The 23,323-nt window shown below is 46.5% G+C and overlaps 1 protein-coding gene across 1 annotated transcript in view; it reads left to right on the top strand.

Moving 5' to 3' along the window:
• POMGNT1 (protein O-linked mannose N-acetylglucosaminyltransferase 1 (beta 1,2-)) overlaps positions 1-17,561 on the top strand; it is a 30,735-nt gene extending 13,174 nt beyond the window's left edge. The window contains exons 10-22 of the mRNA XM_063139453.1: positions 459-529; positions 1,780-1,855; positions 2,961-3,044; positions 4,672-4,713; positions 5,121-5,179; positions 6,092-6,164; positions 6,350-6,478; positions 6,993-7,118; positions 8,004-8,068; positions 8,921-8,965; positions 10,020-10,155; positions 10,507-10,616; positions 11,798-17,561. Coding sequence (XP_062995523.1) covers positions 459-529; positions 1,780-1,855; positions 2,961-3,044; positions 4,672-4,713; positions 5,121-5,179; positions 6,092-6,164; positions 6,350-6,478; positions 6,993-7,118; positions 8,004-8,068; positions 8,921-8,965; positions 10,020-10,155; positions 10,507-10,616; positions 11,798-11,903 — 1,122 coding nt within the window. The 3' untranslated portion in view covers positions 11,904-17,561. The remainder of the gene's footprint in view (positions 1-458; positions 530-1,779; positions 1,856-2,960; positions 3,045-4,671; positions 4,714-5,120; positions 5,180-6,091; positions 6,165-6,349; positions 6,479-6,992; positions 7,119-8,003; positions 8,069-8,920; positions 8,966-10,019; positions 10,156-10,506; positions 10,617-11,797) is intronic.
• The last annotated feature ends 5,762 nt before the right edge of the window (positions 17,562-23,323 follow it).

Consider the following 23,323-nt stretch of genomic DNA (forward strand, 5'->3'; position numbering starts at 1 on the left):
AGCATCCAAGCCACCCCTGATGGTTACCAAAATGTGTAACCAAAGCTCTGTGTGTAGCTCTTGGCAATGCTCTGCTTACCCCATATCTTGCCCTGCCCAGTTCTTGCCCACCATTCCTTTATTTCCCTTCACTCTCTGCCTGCCTGAGCCTCAAATATGAGAGACAAAAATAAACATGGGGGTGAGTCTCTTCCCAGTTCTAGGCCATTTAATTGAAAGAGTGAATTCCAAGAGCGAGCAGGAAGGTTGTTTTACCTGAAACAGCTGAAGAGTATCTGGCTGAAAGTGCTTTCCCTGTGCCTGCTACTGGCACGCACAAGAGCATTTGTGAACATTCCTTTTCTTCCCTTTATACATGTTCTAGGACAAGCTTGGGGGTTAGGTGGGAAGAGGGCATGAGTTTGGCTTAATATGTTTCCCCCTGAAAGGCCTGCTCATGGTCTTCCTCCCTCTTTTAGCTCAAAGACAACAAAGTCTTCGATGTGCCTGTTGCTGTCATCGCAGGGAACAGACCCAACTACCTGTACAGGTGAGACTTGGGATGGACTTGTCCCCATTGGTCAGCTGCTGGGCTGTGGTTGCCTGCATCAAGCACAGCAGAGCCAACAATAGAAAATCCCCCTTCATCCCCCTACATGTCTCTTTTTGGAAAACAGACCCCAAATTCCCAAGTGATGTGGCCATTCTTCTCAGAAGACCTCTTGGATGAATACAAGACAGTCAAAGGCATAGAGCTGATTGCAGGACATCGCCTGTGACGGCACAGTGGTCTAGATCTCACAGTCCCAAGAACCACTTTTACCTTTAAAGGAGCATAGTAGTTGGTCTACCTCAGCTTGCAGAGGAAAACCTGTCTGTGTTGTCATAACAAATGCCCCCCAAATCCACAATTTTCCTCTGAATTGGAGTCTTCCTTCTAATGCCAATAGTGGCATACGGCAGCCTTCCCAACACTGGTGCCCAGAATGCCGCAGGGGGTTCTGGGAGTTGGTTAGGGGAAAAGTGGTATAATTTATGTCCCATTTTGGGAGTCCTTTCTCTCCTGCGCTTGAGTTAGTCTTGAGTGACTCTTAACCTATTGATGAGTTTTCTGGAAATGTGCTAGGTCCTCAATGTTCCACTGTCCACCACCACCACCAATCAGATAATTTCTGGGGAAGAACCTGCAGGAGTAGCTGGTTTCCCTGCTCATTGCGTGGATTGCAGTGCCCAGGATGACCCTCTGACCAGAGTGAGAGAAATCTGAAATCTTTGTGCTTTTTCATTGAATAGAAGACCCAGTCCTTTGTGTTCTGGAGTTCTGTTTTTGTACAGAGAGTGATAATCAGGAGAATGGTGGAGGATTTGTGCATTCAAATGCTTCCTCCTCTCCACACCCTGCATGCCTGTTGAAAAATAATACACAGGGAAGAGAAAGGTTCAGACTGTTCTTGACATGCTGAGATTTTTCGTGTGCAAGTCTTTTTGCCGGAAACGTTCAAACACTTGCCCTGCTCATCTACCATGTGATATTTCTTATTTGTACAAACCACCACTAAAAATCACTTAGGTTTCTTTAAACCATAGAGAGCATTGGAGAGCCAACAGTATTTGCTACATTTAAAATGAAGAGAGTTGCTAGCAATCAGCTAGCCTTCCCCAACCTGGACCCTTGCAGATGTGTTGGACGACAACCTTCATCATCCCCAGCCAGCATAGCAACTAGCTGATGATTTATATGATAAAACTAGCTTTGCTGTAATTCGCAGTGAGCTAATTTGTTGACGGTCTCTCTTATAGGATGTTGCGGTCTCTGCTGTCAGCCCAAGGGGTCAATCCTCAGATGATAACAGTCTTTATTGATGGGTATTACGAGGTAAGACCTTGGGAGTTGGGTGCTTTCATGCAGTTCCCATCATGCAAGGTGGAAGTCATAAGAGAGCTACTTTGTGTAAACTCCAGGGATTGTTTTGCTCAAGAATGAACTTTGCCAAAGGCTGCTAGTAAGTAATTAGCTAAAGCTAATTAGCTCTCTCCCTCTGCCTTCGTAGCTTACAAATCCAAACCTTTCTGGTCACAGGTTGTGCCCTTAGAGATCCATCATGACTGATCCAGGAATGGGCCATCCATCTTGTTAACCCACTTGTTTGTAAAGTCTTGGGACTTTACAATTGGGAGAGAATTCCCCTTTCCCTTCATGCCCCACCTCTCAGAAACAGGTTACCTTTTCTGTGATGAGGAAAGCAAAATATAACTGTAAGCTAGTGGTGGGGCTGCCTTGTTTAGTGACCGTGGCTGTTCTGGAGTTGAGAAGCAGACCCCAGCCCCACCTCCTCCTCCACCCTTGACCTCCCAGTGTGGACAAGGCAGGTCTGCAGTGAGGGCGAATGCAGTTGCAATCCTCCATGGGGTCAGGAAACCTGATTGTGTGGGATTGCACCAGGTTGCCTTTTCCACCGCCAGCCATGTCTCGCTGTGTCATCTGAACCCGTGTGGCCGGGGTTGTTTGAAGATTAAACAACCCTCAGATAAACCATGGTCTGTTGTAGGGTTGTTTAACCCTCAAAAGAAAACCTTCTCCCTGCTTTTGGACAACACAACCAACCAAGGCAACGTGCCAACAGACAATGAATATTCAAAATGGCCATCCGTATACACTGCAACCCACTGTGGCTTAAATAAGCCACAATGGGCTGAAGTGATTGTGCGAACTAGCCTAATGTGTCTCTCATCTCTAGGCAAGTTGTTCGTTATTCTATTATTACAGTTAGATACAATCAGGTGAAATATTGGGCAATTATCTTCTACTTTAAGCCCTCACCTTTTCTTTTACTTCAGTGGTGAGTAAGAACAGTTGTTCTCCATAATCGTTGACAGCATTTTTAAAATATCGGATGTGTCCTTCTTTTGGTGGTGGCCCAAAAGTTGTAAATATATCATATATACTATATATAGCCTTACATGTTATCTTTCCTTTCCAGGAGCCAATGGATGTGGTGGAATTATTTGGCCTAAAGGGAATCCAGCACACCCCCATCAGCATTAAAAATGCCAGAGTTGCCCAGGTGAGAGGCCCATGTTCTCTTCACCCTTGGAAGTTATGTCAGTGCATTGTGAGGGCAGCAGTTACAAGGTTTGTGCCTGGAACTTTATCCGGCCAACGTGCAGAGAGAGGCAGAGAGAGCGTAGACAAGTGCTTTGCTTTCGGTGTATTTACAAATGAGCGATAAAACAATTTAACAGCACCGAGGCACAGGCTTCCAGCAAATAGCAGTCATTAAAGGAAAACAAACAATAACTCAGGAAACCAGATAAGCTTTCTTCTTCAAGGTAGGCTCAAGTGGATTCCCCAGGCTCTCTGCCTTTGCAATTGGGGCTTGAAGGAGGAGGCCAGGAGGGAAAAGGAATGGCCGGGATGGGTGGAGGGACGTTGCGCGAATGGAGGCGGCCATTTATTTTAAAAAGTTACAGGAGCTCGCACTCCAGCAAAAGGTACGTGGGGGTGGGGGGAGATCCCCACTCCCCCACCCACCCCTGATTCCTCCCGGCCCAGCTCCTTCCCTCTACTGATCCCCACTACTCACGGGGAGGAGGGAAGAAGCCGGGATGGGCGGCCACACACCTCTCGCGGTCTCAGGATGATCCTGAGACCGTGGGAGGAATCGGTTTTTCCCAGGGATTATTTATCCCTGGGAAAACCCGGGCTCATCCCCCCACCCCACCCCGGAAGTCCCTGTGCATCATTTGGTCACACAGGGACTCAGCTGTGACCAGCCTGGATTTTCGGGCTGGTGTAGAAACGGCCTGTGGCTGCCTGCTATTTGCTGCTCCTTCACCTCTTTTCTTGTCGGAACACTTTCCGGCTTCAGCCCTTTGCCCTGCCTCCCTGTCCAGCTGACAAAGAGTCTGTTTATCTAACTCAGAGGTAGGGAATGCTTTTGGGAGGGGAAGCTTTTTTTATTTATTTATTATTTATTTATTTATATAGCGCCATCAATGTACATGGTGCTGTACATTGTCAGTGACACTCCACCCAGTCCCCGGCCAGAGTGCAATAGGAGAAGGGGCAGCAGGGGTGAAGTCGCCCCTACCCAGGCTGGAGGAGTGCTCCAGTGGCCGCCTAAGCCAGGGATGCTTTGCCCATGCCGTCTCCATCCCAACAGGGGAAGGCACTGTGTGGGCGAGTTCCCCAGCTTCGCACAGTGCAGGTCATCATGGCGGTACACAGCACACAAACGTCTCGGCCATCCAAATCCCCCATCACAGGTGAGCGCTAACAGCAGGACTTCCTCCAGGGAGTGGGACTTGGAGATACAGTCCTGCAGATCTGGAGGGCACCAGGTTGGGGAAGTCTGCTCTACTAGTGTACTGCTTTAGAGCAGCGGAGCATCTGGCTCAAGCATACATAGCTCAACTCTCCAATGAAGTCCCCGCTGCTGTGACTCTAGACTTGAACCCTCAACCCAGTGGGACTCGAAACGCAAACCACACAGACTCCTGCTGCTGTGCCGAAGTGTAATGAAGACAACCTGCTCCTTTTGCCAGTTGCCATTCTGGATGGGGACAAGGGTGCACGACTGGCATGCCTTGTAAAGTAATACTTCAATAGCCTCGTCATTGATCTGGTGGGAACAAAACCATTTCTGAGGACTGTTCCGGCCTTTCTAAGAGATCATATTTTTCCCTTCACAGCACTACAAGGCCAGTCTGACTGCCACGTTCAATTTGCATCCGGTATGTAATGCCGCCCCCCTCCCGCCCTTTTCTTCCTTGCCCATTGTCAGCACCATTCACCCAGACTTGCAGAACTCATATATTTTTGTGTGTGTGTGTTCTTCGGTGAAATCACTGGGGAGTATGTTCTATTAGCAGACATGATTTATGCTAATAATCAACTATTGTAAAGCCTGAAATTGTAGGGGCTCTTGTTATAACAAGCATGTGCAATGACAGACACTATTAAAAGGTTTTTAGAAATTCATACGATGTTGGAAACATGGTATCCTTGTGCCTCGATCAAGTTTTGCTAAGACCATCTGGTTACTGAGAATGGCCACATCGCTTGGGTGATTGCCTCTAAACCTTGGATGTCATTGGCCTTGCTCACGTCATTCACTTTCTTTTGCTCCGCCTCTTTGTAGGATGCCAAATTTGCTGTGGTGCTGGAAGAAGACTTGGATATCTCCATTGATTTCTTCAGGTATTAGCTGAGCTCCTAATCCAAAGCCCAGCCTCTCCCCGACCCTATTTTGCCTTGCCAACGAGGAGCCCTTTCGGCTCTGCTCAGTATGACCAAACTAATTTCTGATCGGTGCGTTGCCACTGACTCTGAGAACATAACGCCATTGAAAGGGGTGTGACTCTGAGATGAGGGTTCTTCAAACCAACCCATTAGAAGGAATTCTAGAGGGTAGGAAAATCAGGCAGAGAAAATAACTTCAGAGAAGGGCCGTAGCTCAGTAGTAGAGCACATGTCGTACATGCAGAAGGTCCCAGATTTCAATCCCCAGCAACTCCAAGGAAGCCTGGAAAAGCTTCTGCCTGAAACCCTGGAGAGCTGCTGCCAGTCAGTGTTGGCAGTACTGGGTTAGATGGACCAATGGTCTGACTCAGTATAAGGTAGCTTCCCATGTTCCTATCTCAGACCAGTTCTATGTAAGCCACCCCAAAAATGTTTTACATTAAAGGGTAAGGTATACATTTATGATATAAAATAATACCCTTATGTCCACACTAAATATTGATTCGGTCATGTCAACTGTCCATTTGTCCATGTGCCTAGCTTCATTTTAGAGCCATTCACGCCGCTGGATTTGACCTTTGCTTACAAATCATGACTTGGTTGCATGTGCAGTGCTTTTACAAAATAATGTCACCAGTCTTAGATTGCTCACTGGTCGCAACATCACTGTCATGAGTCTAACTAAGGTTGGCTTCAACCAACCTTCTCCAACTTGGTGCACTCCAGATGTTTCAGTCTACAGTTCCCAGCATTCCTGTCCATGTTGGCTGGGGCTGTTGGGAGTTAAAAGTCCAAAACATCTGGAGAGCAGCATGTTGGGCAAGGCTGGGCCTAAACTGTTCCTTCCAACTGTTCTCTCCCCCTTTTTAGCTTCCTAAACCAAGCCATCTATTTGCTGGAGGAAGATGACAGTTTGTACTGCATCTCTGCCTGGAATGACCAGGTGGGTATCCGTTTTGGTGGTCTATTACCCTTTCCTGCTCTTAGACTGCCTCTTGCTTTTCCTTCATCACCCTCCTGTTCTGTGCTCAGCCGAATTCTGTCACTCCACACACACCCCACCCCAAATTAGGATGAATGTGTCTCCTGTTGGAGAAGATCCTTAAACGTTTCTTTCTGGGCAATTAGGGTTATGAGCACACCGCCGAGGACCCTTCACTCTTGTATCGGGTGGAGACCATGCCAGGCCTGGGCTGGGTGCTGAGGAAGACTCTCTACAAGGATGAGTTGGAGCCCAAATGGCCAACACCAGAGAAGGTCAGTGTCCCACCAAATGATTGGTGGTCGAAGGGAAGGGGGTGAGGCCAAAGGAAGGTGGAGTGGCCATTTTGGGAATCCAGGTGGGGGCCGTATAGTCTGGGTTTTGAGGGAACATCTGTCCTGCACCACTGCCTTCCTACCCTCCTAAAGTATTCATTTTTAAAATCTGCACCCAGACCCTGCCCACTTGTGATGTATGTATTCAGGCACACTATAAACAAAACCCAAGGGATGGTGGGTGGGAAAGAGGGACGGAATTTTGACCACGTTTCCCCATTTCATATTTGGGAATCAAACTGTGTGAGCGTGCTTGGCGTGCTTTGGGCCCCAGAACGGCTTTGTCCCAACCCAATTTCAAAACTGGGAAAGAACCAATAGACTCTGGTTTGGATCATTTCAGCTCCAAGCTCTAATGGGGTTTAAGTACCGTCGATGCCCCTGTGGGTCACAGCAAAACAAGATGATTGCTTCTCGTCTTGGGACTCCACTCTTTTGTGCTTTCTCCCCTCAGCTCTGGGACTGGGACATGTGGATGCGAATGCCGGAGCAGCGGAAAGGCCGCGAATGCCTCATCCCTGACGTGTCGCGTTCGTACCACTTTGGCATTGTTGGGCTCAACATGAACGGCTACTTCCATGTGAGTATGAACCCAAATGCAGGAGCAGCAGGCGCTAGTCCTTTCGGCGAAGAGCCACTGCTACCTTCCTTCTGTTCCTGGATCTGTGAATTGTGGTCCCTCAACATCCTGTTTTGACTTTTCTCACAGAGGTGATGGCCCTGTGTGGTTTTGAGAGAACACAAGTGGCTGAAATGCATAGTCGGGCTGTTCAGTGCCTCAGGCCTCTCTGCTTTTCAGAAACCCCCCTGTGTTTCCCAACCACAATTTAAGCTTGAAGGAACAAGCTACATGCTTTTCATCTGTGCATATTAACCTTCTATGTAACTAGGCAAGTGTTCATGTACCAGAATAAGTAAATGGAACTTCCATGTACAGGCAAAGTATATCCCCAAATACCACATTCTGGGGACAAAAAAGAGGAAGACCAATCACCTTCATGCCTGGCTTGTGAGAACCCAGAGGAATCTGGGTAGCCACTTTAGGAAACGGAGGTCTGGACTAGATCAACTTTGGTCTGACCCAGCAAACCAAATCATCTGTTCTTACGTTGATTTATGCACTGGTTCTGATTTTTCATTTGCCTGTCTAGCCCAGTAGCACTAATAAACTAACCCCAGCAGTTTATTCACTAAGCACTGGCGTACCCAGTGACTGCCGTGGGGGCGGGGGCGCTTTAAATGGCTCTCTTCTGGTGGCCATGGCCGTGCAGCAAATCCAGTTGTTCAGCGACCATTGTTCAACATGGGGGAGTCTTTTCACTGTGGCTTTGGTAGGTGTTTTTATATGCATAAGCCCAGATTGTCTCCCATAGTGCTCTCGGGATAAGTGGAAGGTTGGGTACAGTGTAAGCAGAGATGAATGATGACCCCTGAAGACATGTGTACTCTTCTTACCTTTTTCTAGGAAGCCTATTTCAAAAAGCACAAGTTCAACACTGTCCCCAATGTACAACTTAAAAATGTGGAGAGGTGAGTGCAGTATGTGTAGTGGCTAGAGTGTTGGAGTGGAAGTCGGGAGACTCAAGTTCTAGTCCCCACCTGGCCATGAAGCTTACTGGGTGGCTTTGGGCCAGGCACAGACTCTCAGCCCAACCTACCTCACAGGGTTGTTGCTGTGAGGCTAAAATGGAGAGAAGGAGGAGGATTATGTATGCCACCTTGAGTTCCTTAAGGACAAAAAATGGTGGGATATAAATGTAATAAATAAATAATAATTAAATACGTCCCTGGGCATCACCTGAGTTGTTCTGACCCAGGCATATGGCTTTACTGTTCAGGTACTTCTCCAATCCAGGCCTGCTCACTTAGCCGCACCAGAGCCCCCTAAAAGTAATGATGACAACACCTGGGCAGGGAGGGAGTGGTATTAATAATCATAGCATGTGAATAGTGTTAGACAGATCAGATATATGTTTTATAAGGCAATAAATAGAAGAAATGTGTACCTTTCCTTCTACTTCTCCACTAGCAAGTTGCATTCACAAGACTATAATACATTCTGCATCCCTCTTTAAGTTTGGAGGGAGGGAAGTGAGGCCTATCTGTGCAGCTTCTGAGGCTGGCTGTCACCCTACCTCTAACTGACTATCCTCATATACATATAGTTGAGGTTTATCTGAGGAATGTATGCAGAAAATCCGTCTCCTGACTATTGTAGAACTTCGGCTATTGGGCAGTATAGTAATGTAATAAATAATCCCAGCAGGGAGTCCACGTCCCTTCTCGCACATGCGCACAAACCCCTACCTACCTGTCTCCGAGGTGTAAAGCAGTGCTTGTTCTCTCCAACTGACTTTCTCTCTTGCTCTTTCCATGGCACAGCTTAAAGAAAGATGCATACGAGATTGAAATCCATCGGCTACTCAGGTAAATTGCATGTTAGGAAATGGCTGGTGAGAAGGGATACAATTTTGCAATGGTTTAAAGGGAGCGAGGACTGTTTTGAGATGTGGACAAACGCTTCTAGAACGTTGTGGAGAACCATGGCAGGTGGGGTCCGTTGTCGTCCTCCATACTTGAGTTCTGCTAGCTCGTTGTGCCTACGAAAACATACGGGCTTCTTCATACGAGCGCTTTGTCGCATGCTCACGACTGGCCACTCACAGTTCTTTGCAGGGTATTTTGACGGCGTGGTGTTCATCCTGCATCCTTCATTTCCATCACAAAATGAACCTCATCAAATCCGATTTTTTTTGGCTATAGTGAAATTTTCCACCACTTCCTGCTGTGTGCAGGAGAAGCAGGGCAATAAAAATGCCCACTGAATGGGCCACGTGGTTACTGTATGCTTTTTCTTTCTTCTCCTGCGTGAAGAAAGAGGAAGCAGCTCGTCCCTATTGTGGGACAGAAGCAGGAGGCAAAGCAACGGTAGGGAAACGTGATCCCCCCCGCCCTGTCTGATGATCCTCTCAGTGTTGCCATTTGTCGAAAATCTGGAACCTTATGCCTATGCTGCAATGTGTGAGAAGAGAAGCGATCATTGATGACTGGAGACTTGATAGATTTGCGTCGCAATATTGCAATTTGATCTCTGAAGCTAACTGGTGGCTGGGTGGGTTTTCTTAGTTATACTTAGATAAAGTATACAGAGATTTTGGACTGTAATTATCAGCAGTGTACAGAGGTCTTGGACTGGAAATTTCTCATCAATTACTTATTTGGAGGGGGAGGTTGTGATGACCTTATCGATCTTGCTTGCTGTACTACTGCAAAGTTTGAACAATAAGGAAGATATAGACCCTACCACAAGTATCTTCCCTTATCTCTTGCACTATTAATTTTTGTAAAGTTAGATTTTTGAAGCACTTAAGAAATATGCAAGGAATATTGTCTGTGTTTCATGCATGTGGTTGTTGTTGTTTTTATCTCTTCCTTCTCTCGGCCTACCCTCACTGTCTCTGGCTTACTTTCATTCCTCCAGCGAGGCAGAGGTCCTGGATCACAGCAAGAACCCCTGTGAGGATACCTTTGTACCAGACACTGAAGGGAAGATCTATGTGATGTACATCAAGATGGAGCAGGAAGCAGATTTCACCACATGGACTCAGCTTGCCAAGGTAATTTGTGACCTTTCCTCCAGAACGGGACCGTGACATGTGCTGGAGAGGGGGAGGGAGAGGAATTGCTATAGTGCAGAGATGGGCAAACTGTGGCTTTCCCATGCTTTGGCCTACAACTCCCATGATCCCTCACCATTAGCTGTGCTGGCTAGGGCTGATGGGAGTTGTAGGCCAAAACCTGGGGGGGGGCATAACTTGCCCATCTCTGCTGTAGAGGCAGGATATACCTGAATTCAAAGCCAATGCAGAAAGCGACTTGGAAGGAGTCCAGTCTACTTAGATTCTGGAGCTTCACTACAGTCTTCCTGGTATTTTGCTTGCAAACTGTCCTTTCCCCACTGCCCTTAGTGTCTCCACATCTGGGATCTGGATGTCCGTGGGAATCACAAAGGACTATGGCGGCTCTTTCGGAAGAAGAACCACTTCTTGGTGGTAGGAGTCCCTGCCTCTCCCTATTCGTAAGTACCCTTCATGAGAAGAAGCATCCCCTGTAGCTGTGTAAGTCTTGCCTGTACCTATCAGACTCTCTTATTGGCAGGCTGCCTACCTGAGATACCTTCTCTCCTGGCATTACTCCAGTGTTTCTTCAGCCAGCTGGTTTGATAGTTTGATCCAGATGGAGGAATGGCCCCAAACACCTAGTTGAGCCTTGATCTATTTCCGTAGTGGCTCAGGTCTTTTCTGCTACTTTGTGCCTATTTCCTTCCCCCTTAACAAAACAAGTGTTGTGGAGACAAGGTTCTTACTTGGCAAGAATGCTATACAAGGAACCATAATTCATCATGATGGCTGTTTAGTTGTTTGGCTACCTGGGTGATGGGCATCGAGATCTTGGTGCTTGGTAGCAGTTACACCAGGAAGGAAATGGCTGCGGGGATAGAACCATCTTGAGAGCCAACTCGAAGAACACAGCTGAGTCTGAGAAAAGGCAGCTGAGAAGAAATAGGAGGCAAGCAGATGACTTGACATGGGTGGGTGGAAAGGAGCGAGGTGTCTACTCATGAAGCGTTGTTTAGGGAAGCGGCCATAGCTCAGTGGTAGAGCCCATGCTTTGCATCCAGAAGATCCCAGGATCCATCCCCAGCTAAAAGATTTTGGTGGCAGGTGATGTGAAGGACATCTGCCAGAGATGGTGCCGGGCAGTATGAGGTTAGATCAGGGGTGCAGAACCTCAGGCCCACAGGCCAAATCTGATCCACTTGGGGTCCCCGTCTGGCCCTCCAAGGTTCATCAGATGGCCACATGCTTTGCCCTGGCCCTAGCCTCTTTCTCCTGCCAATCATTTGATTTTTGTACAGTCTTCCCCATTCTAAAGCCTCTCCTAAGGTGTAGTTCCTGACGGTAAGAGCTTTAAGCTAAAATATGCTGGTATTTTTGGCCACACCCCTTTTGCCTTTGACCCCACCCACCCCTAGAATGCGGCCCCTGAGAGCTTCTCCAAAACTGAATGTGGCCCTCGGGTTGAAAGAGGTTCAACACCCCTGGGTCAGATGGACAACTTGGTTGACCCGGTATGCGGCAGTTCCATATATTTTGTTCCCTGTCCATCCAGCTGCTACTGGCCGATGCCATTAGCTTTCCCTTCCCTCTTCTGTGTCGGAGGCCCCCGCTCATCTACTCCTCTCTGTTTTTCTCCTAGAGTCAAGAAACCCTCTTCAGTCATCCCGATCTATCTGGAGCCCCCAGCCAAGGATGAGGCTGTTGGAGCCATGGCAGCAGCAGCAGCAGGAGCAGAGCAGACGTGAAGCAGAGCATGGAGCCTTGTCTGTATCATCTTCCCAGCCCTGCTGGGAAGAGGGGCACAGGAAGCCCTGGAGCTCTGTGGGATCTGTGTGCTGCTCTTTTCTCTGAAGGACCTGGGAACAGGAGCAAGACAGACAGGGGCTGCCCCCTGCTCTGAGGCAGCGGCTGCTGCTGCTGCTGGGTGGACATGTTGCCCTGGGAAGTCAGGAGCAGGCGCCCTTTAATATTTTTCTCAGCAGCTGCAGCCGTGTGAATGTTTCATTTTTAACACTGATGCTTTACTAATTGTGGCCGCCCTTTCCCCAGGTTGGGGGTTGGGCCAGAGGGAGCTCTTGGGAAGCGATGGGCTCCCTCCCACACCACTACTTGAGGACCTTTTTTTTATTTATTAACTCCGCGTGTCAGTTAGCATCCTTCCAAGGGCTGCTGTCCCGCTTTATATTTCTGGTGTTTTTCAAGTTGGTTATGAGACTGGGGATCTAAACCCTCGGAGGCATGTGGGGGCGGTTCTTCAAACGGGAACTGGCCCTACCACAGCCCAACAAATGGCTACACAGCAGACCGTTCACCCGCACACCCAGAATGGCCTTGTGCCAGAGGCTCGGACTCGGCTTGCATCGTCAGGAGGAAGGTTGCAAACCGCAAATGAACTGCATGTATCAGAACTGTGGACTACTCATCCTGGACACTCGGGCTCAGAGTTCCTTCTCTCCGTTCCTCCTGCTCCTCCTCCCAGTTGATAGGGATTGTCATGCGAGAAGGTAAACTTCCAGGTTGAATGGCCTTTGTTGCATCCAGAGGGTTCGCCTGGTTCTAGCTACGGCCACTCTTTTTGGCTGAAACTCTCACCAGAGCCAGACTGGCAGCAACATGCAGAAGCCTGGGATACGACACTTGGTCGTGTTGCTCTGCACCTGCAGCACACCTTGACCAAAGCCCCCGGAAAGAGCCAAGAGGGTGCAAAAAGTGCCTTGAGTTGAGCCGGTGCTAGCCTAGGAGGCCTTGGTGTTTGCCAGCTGAATAAGATAGATTCTGCTTGCTCCTTTTGGAAGAGGGCTTCCGTACTCTCAGAAACCCAAGCCCAGGGGTGTTGTTGTCCTACTACTGGCCTACTGTGGTGATGAGCTGTGGCAGCGGCCACCCATGACAGGATGTTTGTACCACTCATTAGGCCATGCCTGCCAGGGAAGCTTGCTCCTGTTCCTCCTTCCTGTGGAGCTGGTAGGACCTTGGTCCTGTCCTGCTGAATTTTAAGCTAGTCTTGTTCTGTTGAGGGTGCAGGTGGCTGACGCACATTGTTCCAAAGAAAGACCTGGAGGTGCTTGTACACCAGCCTCCCCCAACCTCGGGTCTCCACTTGTGTTGGACTGGGAGATTATGGGAGTTCTAGTCCAACACAGCTGGAAGGTTTTCAGGTTGGGGAAGGTTTTGTTGATGATTCTTAAGAAAGGGTTCTTCTGCGACTGAGTGGAGGTGATGGGGAAGAAGGACAACAATTCAGGGATAAAGAGGGAATCATGGTTTCCTCTCCACATCCTGTGCCTTATAAGGTGAGGAAGGCTCTTGGATCCAGAGAGAATGTGACTTTCAGTAGAACGTTTTCAATGGTCAGCTGAGGGAAGGGAGCGCTGCTCACTTTGGGTGGTTGGATAGGTTTGTGTTCCCTCTTCGTTTTCCTTACCCTCCACCTCCACGCTAATCACATATGTAGAAGAGCTGACTGATGTTGTCCTGGAGTCTTTAAAGACACCAGGGAGGTAGCCAGGGGTGGGGAGGACTAGGAAAGGGGAGTGGGTGGGAAGGTAGACAGCACACTTTTTATCTGAACAGAAGGCAGCTGTAGAGACCCCATAAATAAGGTACCATTCTTGACCAGCTCTGTTCCTGAGCCTGGGCTCATTTTTCATTGTGAGTGTCTTGCTTCATGTAGATTAGCTTGTACCTTTTTTAAAAAAAAAAACACTATGGCTTCTATTTGTACAAGAGTTTCTATGGCTGAGCTGGAGACCACAGGGTATGGTTGGTGACTTGGGTAGAGCTACTGATTGAATACAGTAGACACCCAAGACACTTGGAGATGAGTTAATGATAGTTACAGGGATGACCGGGAGCTGAATCTCTCCGGTCTGTGCCATCACATTTGGAAGGAAGCAGGACAGCGCATGCGGTACTTCTGCTTCTGAAAGAGCCCCTCCCTTTGCCCCTGCCTGTTGGCCTTGATGCAGCTGAGCAGTGCAGGGGCCTGTCTTCCAGCTGCAGGATGAGCATGACCCAGAGGGGAAGAATACAGCAGTGCTTGCCTGGGATGAGAAGGAAGACTTGTGCTACTGCTGCTGCTTCCCCCCCCTTACTGCTTATTTGATAGCTTGCCTTCAGAGGCCCTGTCCAGAAGACACATTAAACCACAGCTTTAACCACGGTGAATAAAGCAAAAGCCTTATTCACCATGGTTTAAGGTGTCTTCTGAACGGGCTCAGACTGTCTGTGGCTATTCCCCCAGCTATTTCAACAAAGGTACAAATAGAGCTAAACCTAGAGCTGCTCTTCACATTTTGCAAAAGAAAACTCCTTGCTCTGCCATGTATCTCTTTGGCAGCCTTTCCCAGCCTGGTGCCCTCCAGATATTTTGGACTTCAACTCCCAGCAGCCCCCAGCCAGCACGGCCAGTAGTCAGGGATGCTGGGAGTTGTAGTCCAAAGCATCTGGAGGGCACCACGTCAGGGAGGGCTGCTCTACAGCAAGCCTGTAGTGTGTGTTTCTAAACAGGCACCTCTTGAGAGGTAGCAAGGCAAGGATCCTGGATACAGTTTTATTGTGTGTGTGTTTTTAGGCTGCACAGAGGCATAAGAATTGTTAAGAATTCATGTCTTTCTGGTGGTATGTGAAAAGGCTGTTATTCTGAAGAAGTCAGTGCCTTTGTCATTTTGTGGCGATGTGGTATGGAAGAGGCCTTCAGGGTGGGGGATTCGTCACAACCCAAATCCCATGCCACTCTGATGTGTTTGATGAACGAGCAACTTCTAAACCTAGGTCTGAGAGGCCAGCTACATGGATTCATCTCCTGTAGAAGCACACTCCGTTTCTTTCCCTTATGTTTTTGGTAACCAGAGTACACGTGAGGCTTTTAAGCCGGCCACTCCTTGGATTCACTTGGGGATTCATCGTAAAGAGTTGAGGTATCTACACATCAGCAGCAGAGGTCCTAAAAGCTTTATGCATGATTTGCCTTACCCATTTACAAAAGCTGAGTTGCTTTCCAATCTAGTCCTGGGATCTCCAAAACCCTCAATGGGTGAGAGGAAGAAGGCTGTGTTTTAGCGGGGGAAGACCTCAGGAACCCAAGGTCTTCTGGCCAGTGAAAATGTTTCATGGGTTATGTTCTCGCTGCCTGGAGCTCTAAAGGCCGAGGTCTCCTGAGTCTCTGATGAAGACAAGCGCATGCCACCTGCATGCTTCATCTGTGGATTTGAGGTTGATGGGTGGCATCTGCTGACTGCTTTTCATTACATCTCCAGTATGAAGAGTCACTCTGTGTTGCTGTTTCGTCATGAGGATGATCATTGATCGGAAAAGGCCCTCTACACCAGCTTCCCCCAGCCTGGTGTCCTCCAGAGGTGTTGACCTACAACTCCCAGAATCCCTCAGCCAGCTGGCTGGGGGATTCTGGGAGTCTCAGGCCAACACCTCTGGAGGACACCAGGCTGGAAGAAGCTGTCCTTCACTTCCAAGGGTCCTCTCTTCCTTGTCTACACTTCTACTGTACAGGAATTGGGAGATGTTGCCTGAAAGGAATACTGTTCTGCTCTTGACGCTAACCCATAGGCACAGCTTCTGTCTTGCCTGACCCAAATGCAAAACACCTTCTGGTGATGACTTCAGAAATACCATGGAAACAACATCCAGGAACAGTATATTTATGCAAACTTTGAGAATTTATCTCTGTGATTTGTTTGTGGGGAAGCAATTTTTTTTAACAAGAGATTCGCTCTATTCCCCCCTCCCCCAGTCAAATTCAGTCTTGAGCATGAGTACAGAAGACCTTTTGTGGACCATGTGGCCGCAGAAGCTACTTGCTCTGGAAAAAAAAAATTGTCCCCTGCTAAGTAGTTTACAGCAAGGAAAGGGCAATTAGAATGAGGGGAGAAGATAAATTGCACCACTATTTTATATTCGTAATTCAGTTTTCCTTGTATTTTGTCTTAAAACCTTAGAATTTTTCTCTTGCCAAAAGTGCATCTTCATAAGGCTCCCTATAGGAACATTGTTGTGATGCTTTCAAATTAGGGGTTTGGAAGAATTAGATCTAAAATTCTTTCATTCTAAAGGTAACAGTCCAGCTACATTTAAACCTGTGGGAGTGTTGACTTCCGTGGAAGCATCTTTTACCATGAAGTGACACTTCTGAAATGGACAAACAGAGCCTGTGCACCTAACTGGGATTGGATTCCAGGGAGCCAAGCATGCCTTTCTCTGGATTGCACTTGCAACCTATGCAAGTTCATTGTCATTAATGTCATTGACATTAATGGGGATTTATTTATGAGTGAGCATATTTGCGAATGGGTTTTAAATAGGAACCAAATGAAATAAAAATGGCTGGCTTCCTATTCAGCTTCAAATTCCCATTTAAGAATGAACCAAAAGTAATATTGCCTCCCATTGATCAAAATGACCTCTATTACCCTTGCCAAACTTTGCAAATAAATCCAGAGATCCCACACCCCTTACCTCATTCTTTGCAAGCTAGACAGAAGATGACATTTAAAAGTTATCGTCTGCACTTCCCTTGTAGCTTATTCCAGCCAAAATATTTCTGACTGACAGCTGTTGGAGACAGAATGTGTGATGAGATCTGCTTCATACAACCCACCAAGGCAATTCTTAGGTTCTTATAATAATTTCCGGGACTGGGGGGGACCTGTGAATAATTTGACCCCTGAATGACAGCTGCTTTCAGATTTTGTTTTAAAGCAAACAGGATAAAAGGTTCTTAATGAATTGTTTTCAAGGTACTAGCATTTTGCAGACATTGAGGCCTGGAACAGTGTGGGATCGTCTGATATTGTTACCTAATCAGCTGCCACTTCCTCTCTGCTTCAGTTACCCAAACTATGATTGCAGTGCATGGAATTTTAATGTGAAGGTGCAATGCTATGCATGTTGAGACAGAAAAAAGGCATACAACACCCAGCATGCCCCAGTCAGTATGGCTAGCTTAGGCAAACTGGGAGTTGTAGGATTTTCTGTCTAAACATGCATAGGATTATCACTTTACTCAGTCATACCTTGTGGTCCCTCACTCTGGTACAGTATGTTGGACTCTATGATGCCAGCTGGTTCAGACTGGTGTAACCGTGCTCTTTAAAGGATGCTGTCAGGAGCTGACTTGAAAGTTCTTGCTGCCTTTGGTTTCCACTTGCTCTTTTCTCTCTTTTCCTTACCTTTCCCCCTCCTTTTACTGTAGTCCCTTTTTAACTTAAGCCAAGAATGGTATCATTCCAAAGGCTGCTGTGCTCTTGGAGATCTGTTCTTGTATGCAGCTGGGGAGGATGCAGGGGCTGCATGCAGTAGGGTGGGCTGCTTTGGGGGATCCAATTGTCTTGAGTGTGTGTGTGTGTGTATTTCCCCAAAATAAAGGTGGCAGAACTTGTCGCATATCATTTTTCTTCCACATCTCCACGCTTGGTGACATCTTGCAAATGAAAGACTACATCTCTTCTGTTAAAATATTTATTTATTTATCATATTTATACCCCGCTCCTCAGCCAAAAAAGGCACTCAGAGCGGCTTACACTTAGCAAAAAAGACAGTCCCTGCCCTCAGGCTTACAGTCTAATAAAGACATGACACACAACAGGAGTTCAGGAGGGAGGGAGGGAGGGGGGAGATATAAAAGAAAATATAAAATATAAAAATAGCTATGGAAAAGAAGGCCACCTTCGCCTGTGCTAGAATTGGTGTTGCTTCACCCACCCTTGCATTATTTATTCATTCTTTAGGCCATCCAGGGATCCAAATAAACTACCAGTTCACAGAAATGTATTGTGAGGCAGAGGCAAAGTGTGACCAGGTGCATCTCTGTGAACAATCCACCAACAAGCATATGTGAGCAGAAGACAGAGGCCACCCTTTTACCATTGAAAGTGCTCTGTCATGCTTGTAGTCGTTATGGATGGCTGTATAGATATGGAAATAGCCTCTATTACAGGGCCTTTAGTTTGCACAGTGGGGAGGGGTGTCCTGGCTCTAGTCACCACCAGCTCAAGCCACTCGTGTGGACCCCAAAAGGATGTGCAGGGACCAATGCAGCCCCCAACTCTACCCTTGATGAAGAACATTGGCCTTGAAACTGGGAAACATCTGCTCCAATGCCACCATGGACATGGACTTCAATTGATGGTCTCTGCAGAGGAAGGGAAAGACAAGCATTGGAAATTCCTTGGAATTCTGCACATGGTTAATAGGGAAAGGTATAGGCTAGATCGTCGGCCTTCTCCACCCTGGTGCCTGGCCAGGAAAAAGGGTGGCAGCTCTCTGCTTGTTCTGGCATTCACCGAATTGGGGATGGAGTAGAAGTTGTGAATATCATAAAGCTTTAAATGCACTATTGAGCCTTAATCGGCACTGTCATATAGGCCATATTAATATGCTTTTGCTTTCAGCAAAATGCAAATATTTAATACATACTTTGATATTCCTCTCCTTCCTGATCACATGGCTCAAGAGCAGAGACAGGTGACTCTGTACCCCACAATGCTAGGAGGTTCTGCTGGGCAAACTGCATTAAAATGAATAGGACGTGAGTGGATAGCTCCTGCCAGATCTGAGTCATTTCAAGGGGGCATGTGGAAGTGCTGTCTGAGAGGGATGTTCGGATGGTGTTAAAACCATTCTGTCTGTATTTTGCAGCTTGTCAGCCCCATTTGTTCCGTTGTTGACAAAATTAAGGTATCTTTATGAACGTGTGAGAATTTTGTTCCTCTTGTATTAATGTGTATTAGTGCAAGTGTGAATCTGAAAATTGTCCCCACAAGTAAACAAAACTTTCCATAATCTCACAGAATCCAAAACTGTTCTGCGGCAGAATCTGGAGTCAGATTAATAGAAATACAAACTCACTGGGATCTGTTGCCATTTCTCCAACTTCCCTACTGTCGTGTGGATGGTGGCACTGGAGTGCAACTCTTGGCATTCCTAAAGGGTAAACAAAGCCAGCAAAGAGGGCGGGGGACAAAAACGGGCAGAATTCAAAGTGTGTCCTCCCTTTTATTTCTAAAAATGTGGGGAACCTGCCCTATCTTTTTCCCATCTTCTTATTGAGAGCCCCCAAAACTCCACCTGCTCCAACTTTGCTTTGATTCGGAATTATTCTGTGGCTCCACTAGAGGGCCTCAGGTCCAAAAGAGGAACTTCAAAATCAAAGCCCCATTCGAGCAACCCAGAGAAAACTCCGTTTTAAAGGCTGATGTATTTTTATCACCCAGGAAATGTAAGTAAGCAGAACCGTGGTTGAAAGCATATCAGTGAGTGTGGGCAGGAGGTCACACCATTTGTCTGTGATCTCACCCCTCCTCTCTTTTCCTGCATGTCAGAGACTAAGGTCATTTCTACACCTGCCTCCCCCCCTCCATCGTTCCTGTGCATCCAAATGCCACACAGGGGATCCCGGGAACAGACAGGGATGATCCCTCCATTTTCCTGGGTTAACCCTTCGGTGTAGAAAGGGCCCATGAAAGATGTGGTGTTATGAACCTGCAATTGGGGGTATGGAGGATTGGTCAATTGCAAACTTAAAATGCAGCTCTTCAAGAAGTGTATAAGTATATCTACATGACTGCAAGTTTTGTCCATGTTTGGTATCTTATAAATTCATACTCCAGTTATTACGTTGGTGGTTTTAACGATGTACAGTGTGGTACAAGAGGCACACATCTCTATACATGTCTTCCTTGCTTGCATGAGCCTCGGAAAATATTACACTCTTGACCTTTCCAAATTCTGTGGTAGCAGCTCATACCCCAATACTCCGCGCACCCAGTTGCTGCCACCATTTCGAATGCACACTTGCTCCTCCACCCCACTAATAGTTCTTTATTTTAGTCAATAGGGCCTGTTTGAAATGAAGGTGCCATTTTGAAACCAGTCATCTTTGGAAGCCAGAAGTTCAGTCTGAACTTGCACCACCATCTTCACAACATTATGAGGGCAGGGAGTTGTGCTGACTTGTCATTACAATACCCTGGATAAAAAGGAAGAAATAAAACAAAATTCCAAGGGTGAAAAATAAAATGGAGCGGTTTGCTGCAAGTTTTACATGCACAATGATAACAAGAGAAATATACAAAGTATGAAAATACATGTATTAGCGCTGCACTTGTTGAAGGCTCTGTTTCACTTCTGATAATGGCGCTTCCTTTCTGAGCGATCCCTTTTATAATGTTTTGCACTTATTTCATAAAATATTTTTATCCACCCTTACAGTTCCACAGTGCAACCCCAAGGCAGCTCACGATCTTCCTGAACCAAAAACTTAAAAGTAGTAATTAAAAAAAAGCAGAAACATTCAAAAAAAGCATAACATTTCTATAGATGCTTTGGTCTTTCACAATATTCCAGTAGCAGGGAAGAGTGCAGACTGACTTTTGAGTAATCTTTCACTTAAAACAGTGTCATTCTCCTGGGTTTCCCCACTTCTAGTTCAAATATGACCTTGTCGGTCCAACTACTATTATTATGAAAGGACTGTCATCTGCTTTGGTAGAAAAACATATCCTGGCCAATTTGCTTACCTGAAAAATGGGACAAACACAGCTGCATTTATATTGATTTCAAAGGGACTTATTTATATACACTTACCTGCTTTCCTGACTGTACATATTGCCATTTTGGTTTGTGCTAGACAATATGGATCTCATAGAATAGTAGAGTTGGAAGGGGGTCTATAAGGCCATCGAGGCCACCCCCCTGCTGAACGCAGGAATCTACCTTAAAGTATTTGCTTAGAACAACTGATGTGCGTGGGTTGTTTGATTTTGCTTGTTTGGGTGTTTTGTTTTTACATAGATGACTAAGTGTGCAAAGATTTACAAGAAGCAAGGATATGATTTAGTCACAAAGTTCATGTTAATTGCAGAATCAAATGACGTGCAGGAAATTCTTGAAGAGAATTCCACACTCCCTCTTGAGGGCAAAGGCTATGCACTTGTTTCCCCCAGATTCTGAGAAAACAGCGATGTCAGGACAGGGTGCCTTTGAGCATGTCCAGAGTTTGGCCTCTCAAAGACATGCTGTTTTATCTAGTTATGATTTTAAAACCACCCATGGCAGATGAGAAGAGGTACCGCAAATGGCTGCAGCCCATTGTGTGGGTTGTTTCCTTTTATGTGGAATTAGGTTGACTCTTTGCTGTCTCCAGCCTCCATCGCCAGTGACTGCCCCTCCACGGGGAACATCACTTGTTCACACACACACACACACACACACACACACACACGTATGTATGTTTCAGTTGTCAAAGGGATTGCCAAAGTTTAGTAACATACAAGGAAATGGACATGTGTATAGGCTAATTTTCACACCTTTCTGAAGGACCCAGGGAGAAATAATAGTAAGAGAAAGGAGGAACCCAATAGCACAATTCAGAAGCACCAACAACAGAGGCAGGGAGGGGAGAAAGGAGGACAGACTAAGTGCACTAACAAAGGGGGAAACACACACAATATCTCCCTCTTGGCAATGTAACCCTCTTGGTTTTAAGTGTTGAACTGACAATTCTCAGGGTCTTCCACTTTTTCAACATTTCCCGGTGTCTCCAGAAAATTAACTCCCACCATCACCTTTTCTTTATGGAGCCGAGTGAGTGTCCAAGTATGGGTTCTGTGTGTTTTATATTTATAACCCAGCCTTTTTGCCAATGAATTAATAAGCCCATTTTGAATATTCAGTGGATCTCGATCCTGTGGCATGATTTTAGAGATTCCTTCCTCACAGATTTCCCCCAGGATGCATCATCCTCAACCCTGATTACAGTGTCCCAATTGATAAAGATGGTGATGATACATTTATATTCCACTTTATTTGCTAAAAAGCCATCAAGGCAGTGAGCAGAAAATCAAAACAATAAAACCTTCATATAATTTTGTTTAAAAAGAACATAAAAAGAGTAGAATATTAAAACAGCTACACAATTTAAAAGGCGAATCCTGTAAGCCCCATTGAAGTTAATGAGACTTACACCTAAGGAGACGCACATAAGATTGTGCTGTAAATTTAAAATATGTGTCTTTGCTCCCTTTTTAAAAGCTAGGAGAATGGGAGCCAATTGATTAGGCGGTTTCCTGGCCCAGTCAGGAAAACTGGGGAGCGGTGGCAGTATAATAGGTTATGTATTGCTGTTGGAGAGGCTTCTACGTCATAGGGAGGTGAGACACGTCGCAGCTTCCTTTATTTCCTTGTTTCAGGGATGGAATTGTATATAGCAACACATGATATCGGCCAGTAAACTGAGGGTGGGGAGGAGGAAACTATAGAATATTTTTATCAAGCTGCAATGAGGAAATAAAACCCATTTTAGTCCATTTGTTTAATCTAAGGTGGGTTAAACTAAAATCTGGTTAGATTGGGATATAAATATGTACACCAGGGTTGTTTGAAGTCAGTAAGACAAAATCACCCCCAAAGTTGCTGTGACAGCTTAAGTGGGCAAGAATTTCCAGAGGGATAGTCTTTGTTGCAGCAAAAGCAACAAAGGGCGAACCTACACAGGCAATTTATTGCATGCTCATGATTGATCACTCATGGATGTTTGCAGGTTCTTTACGTGAGATCATCAACCTCCAGGACATCTACACATTTTCCCCATTATCCTGCATTCAAAACAATTGGAGATAAGCTAGTAATAAAAGTTAATGGTGCCACATCAGCATTGTGTAAAGCTGGTGTAGCACTATGAACTTGCCAAGAAAGGACTTCCCTTAATTCAAACCATATGTCTGCCATGTAAATGCTTGAGCGTATTTCTTGATCACAGGCCAGTCAAAGGGAGAGGAGGGTAAAATGCCTCCCTGCAACAAAGGAAGGAAGATCTGATCACCCACCCCACCAAGCTCAGAATCAGTGTCCTCTGTTGATTTAGAGCACCCCATTAAGTTCAATGGGGCTTACTCCCAAGGAAGTGCTGAGGTTTGCAGGCTTACAGCTAGGGTGACCAACTGTCAGGATTTCCCCGGATTTGTCCTGGTTTTTGTTCTTTCCATGGTGTCAGGGGGGATTTTCTATAATTTTCAATAATGTCCTGGAATGGCACACCTTCCTCTTTAAGGCTGCCATTAGCATGGCAGGAGGGAATGACATGCTTTCTTGAGGCACATCATTCCCCCACCCCGAGCTCCAATTGAGGTCTTAAAGGGGAAAGTGGGTCATT

Source organism: Elgaria multicarinata, chromosome 1, assembly GCF_023053635.1.
Source record: "Elgaria multicarinata webbii isolate HBS135686 ecotype San Diego chromosome 1, rElgMul1.1.pri, whole genome shotgun sequence".
Classification (NCBI taxonomy): domain Eukaryota; kingdom Metazoa; phylum Chordata; class Lepidosauria; order Squamata; family Anguidae; genus Elgaria; species Elgaria multicarinata.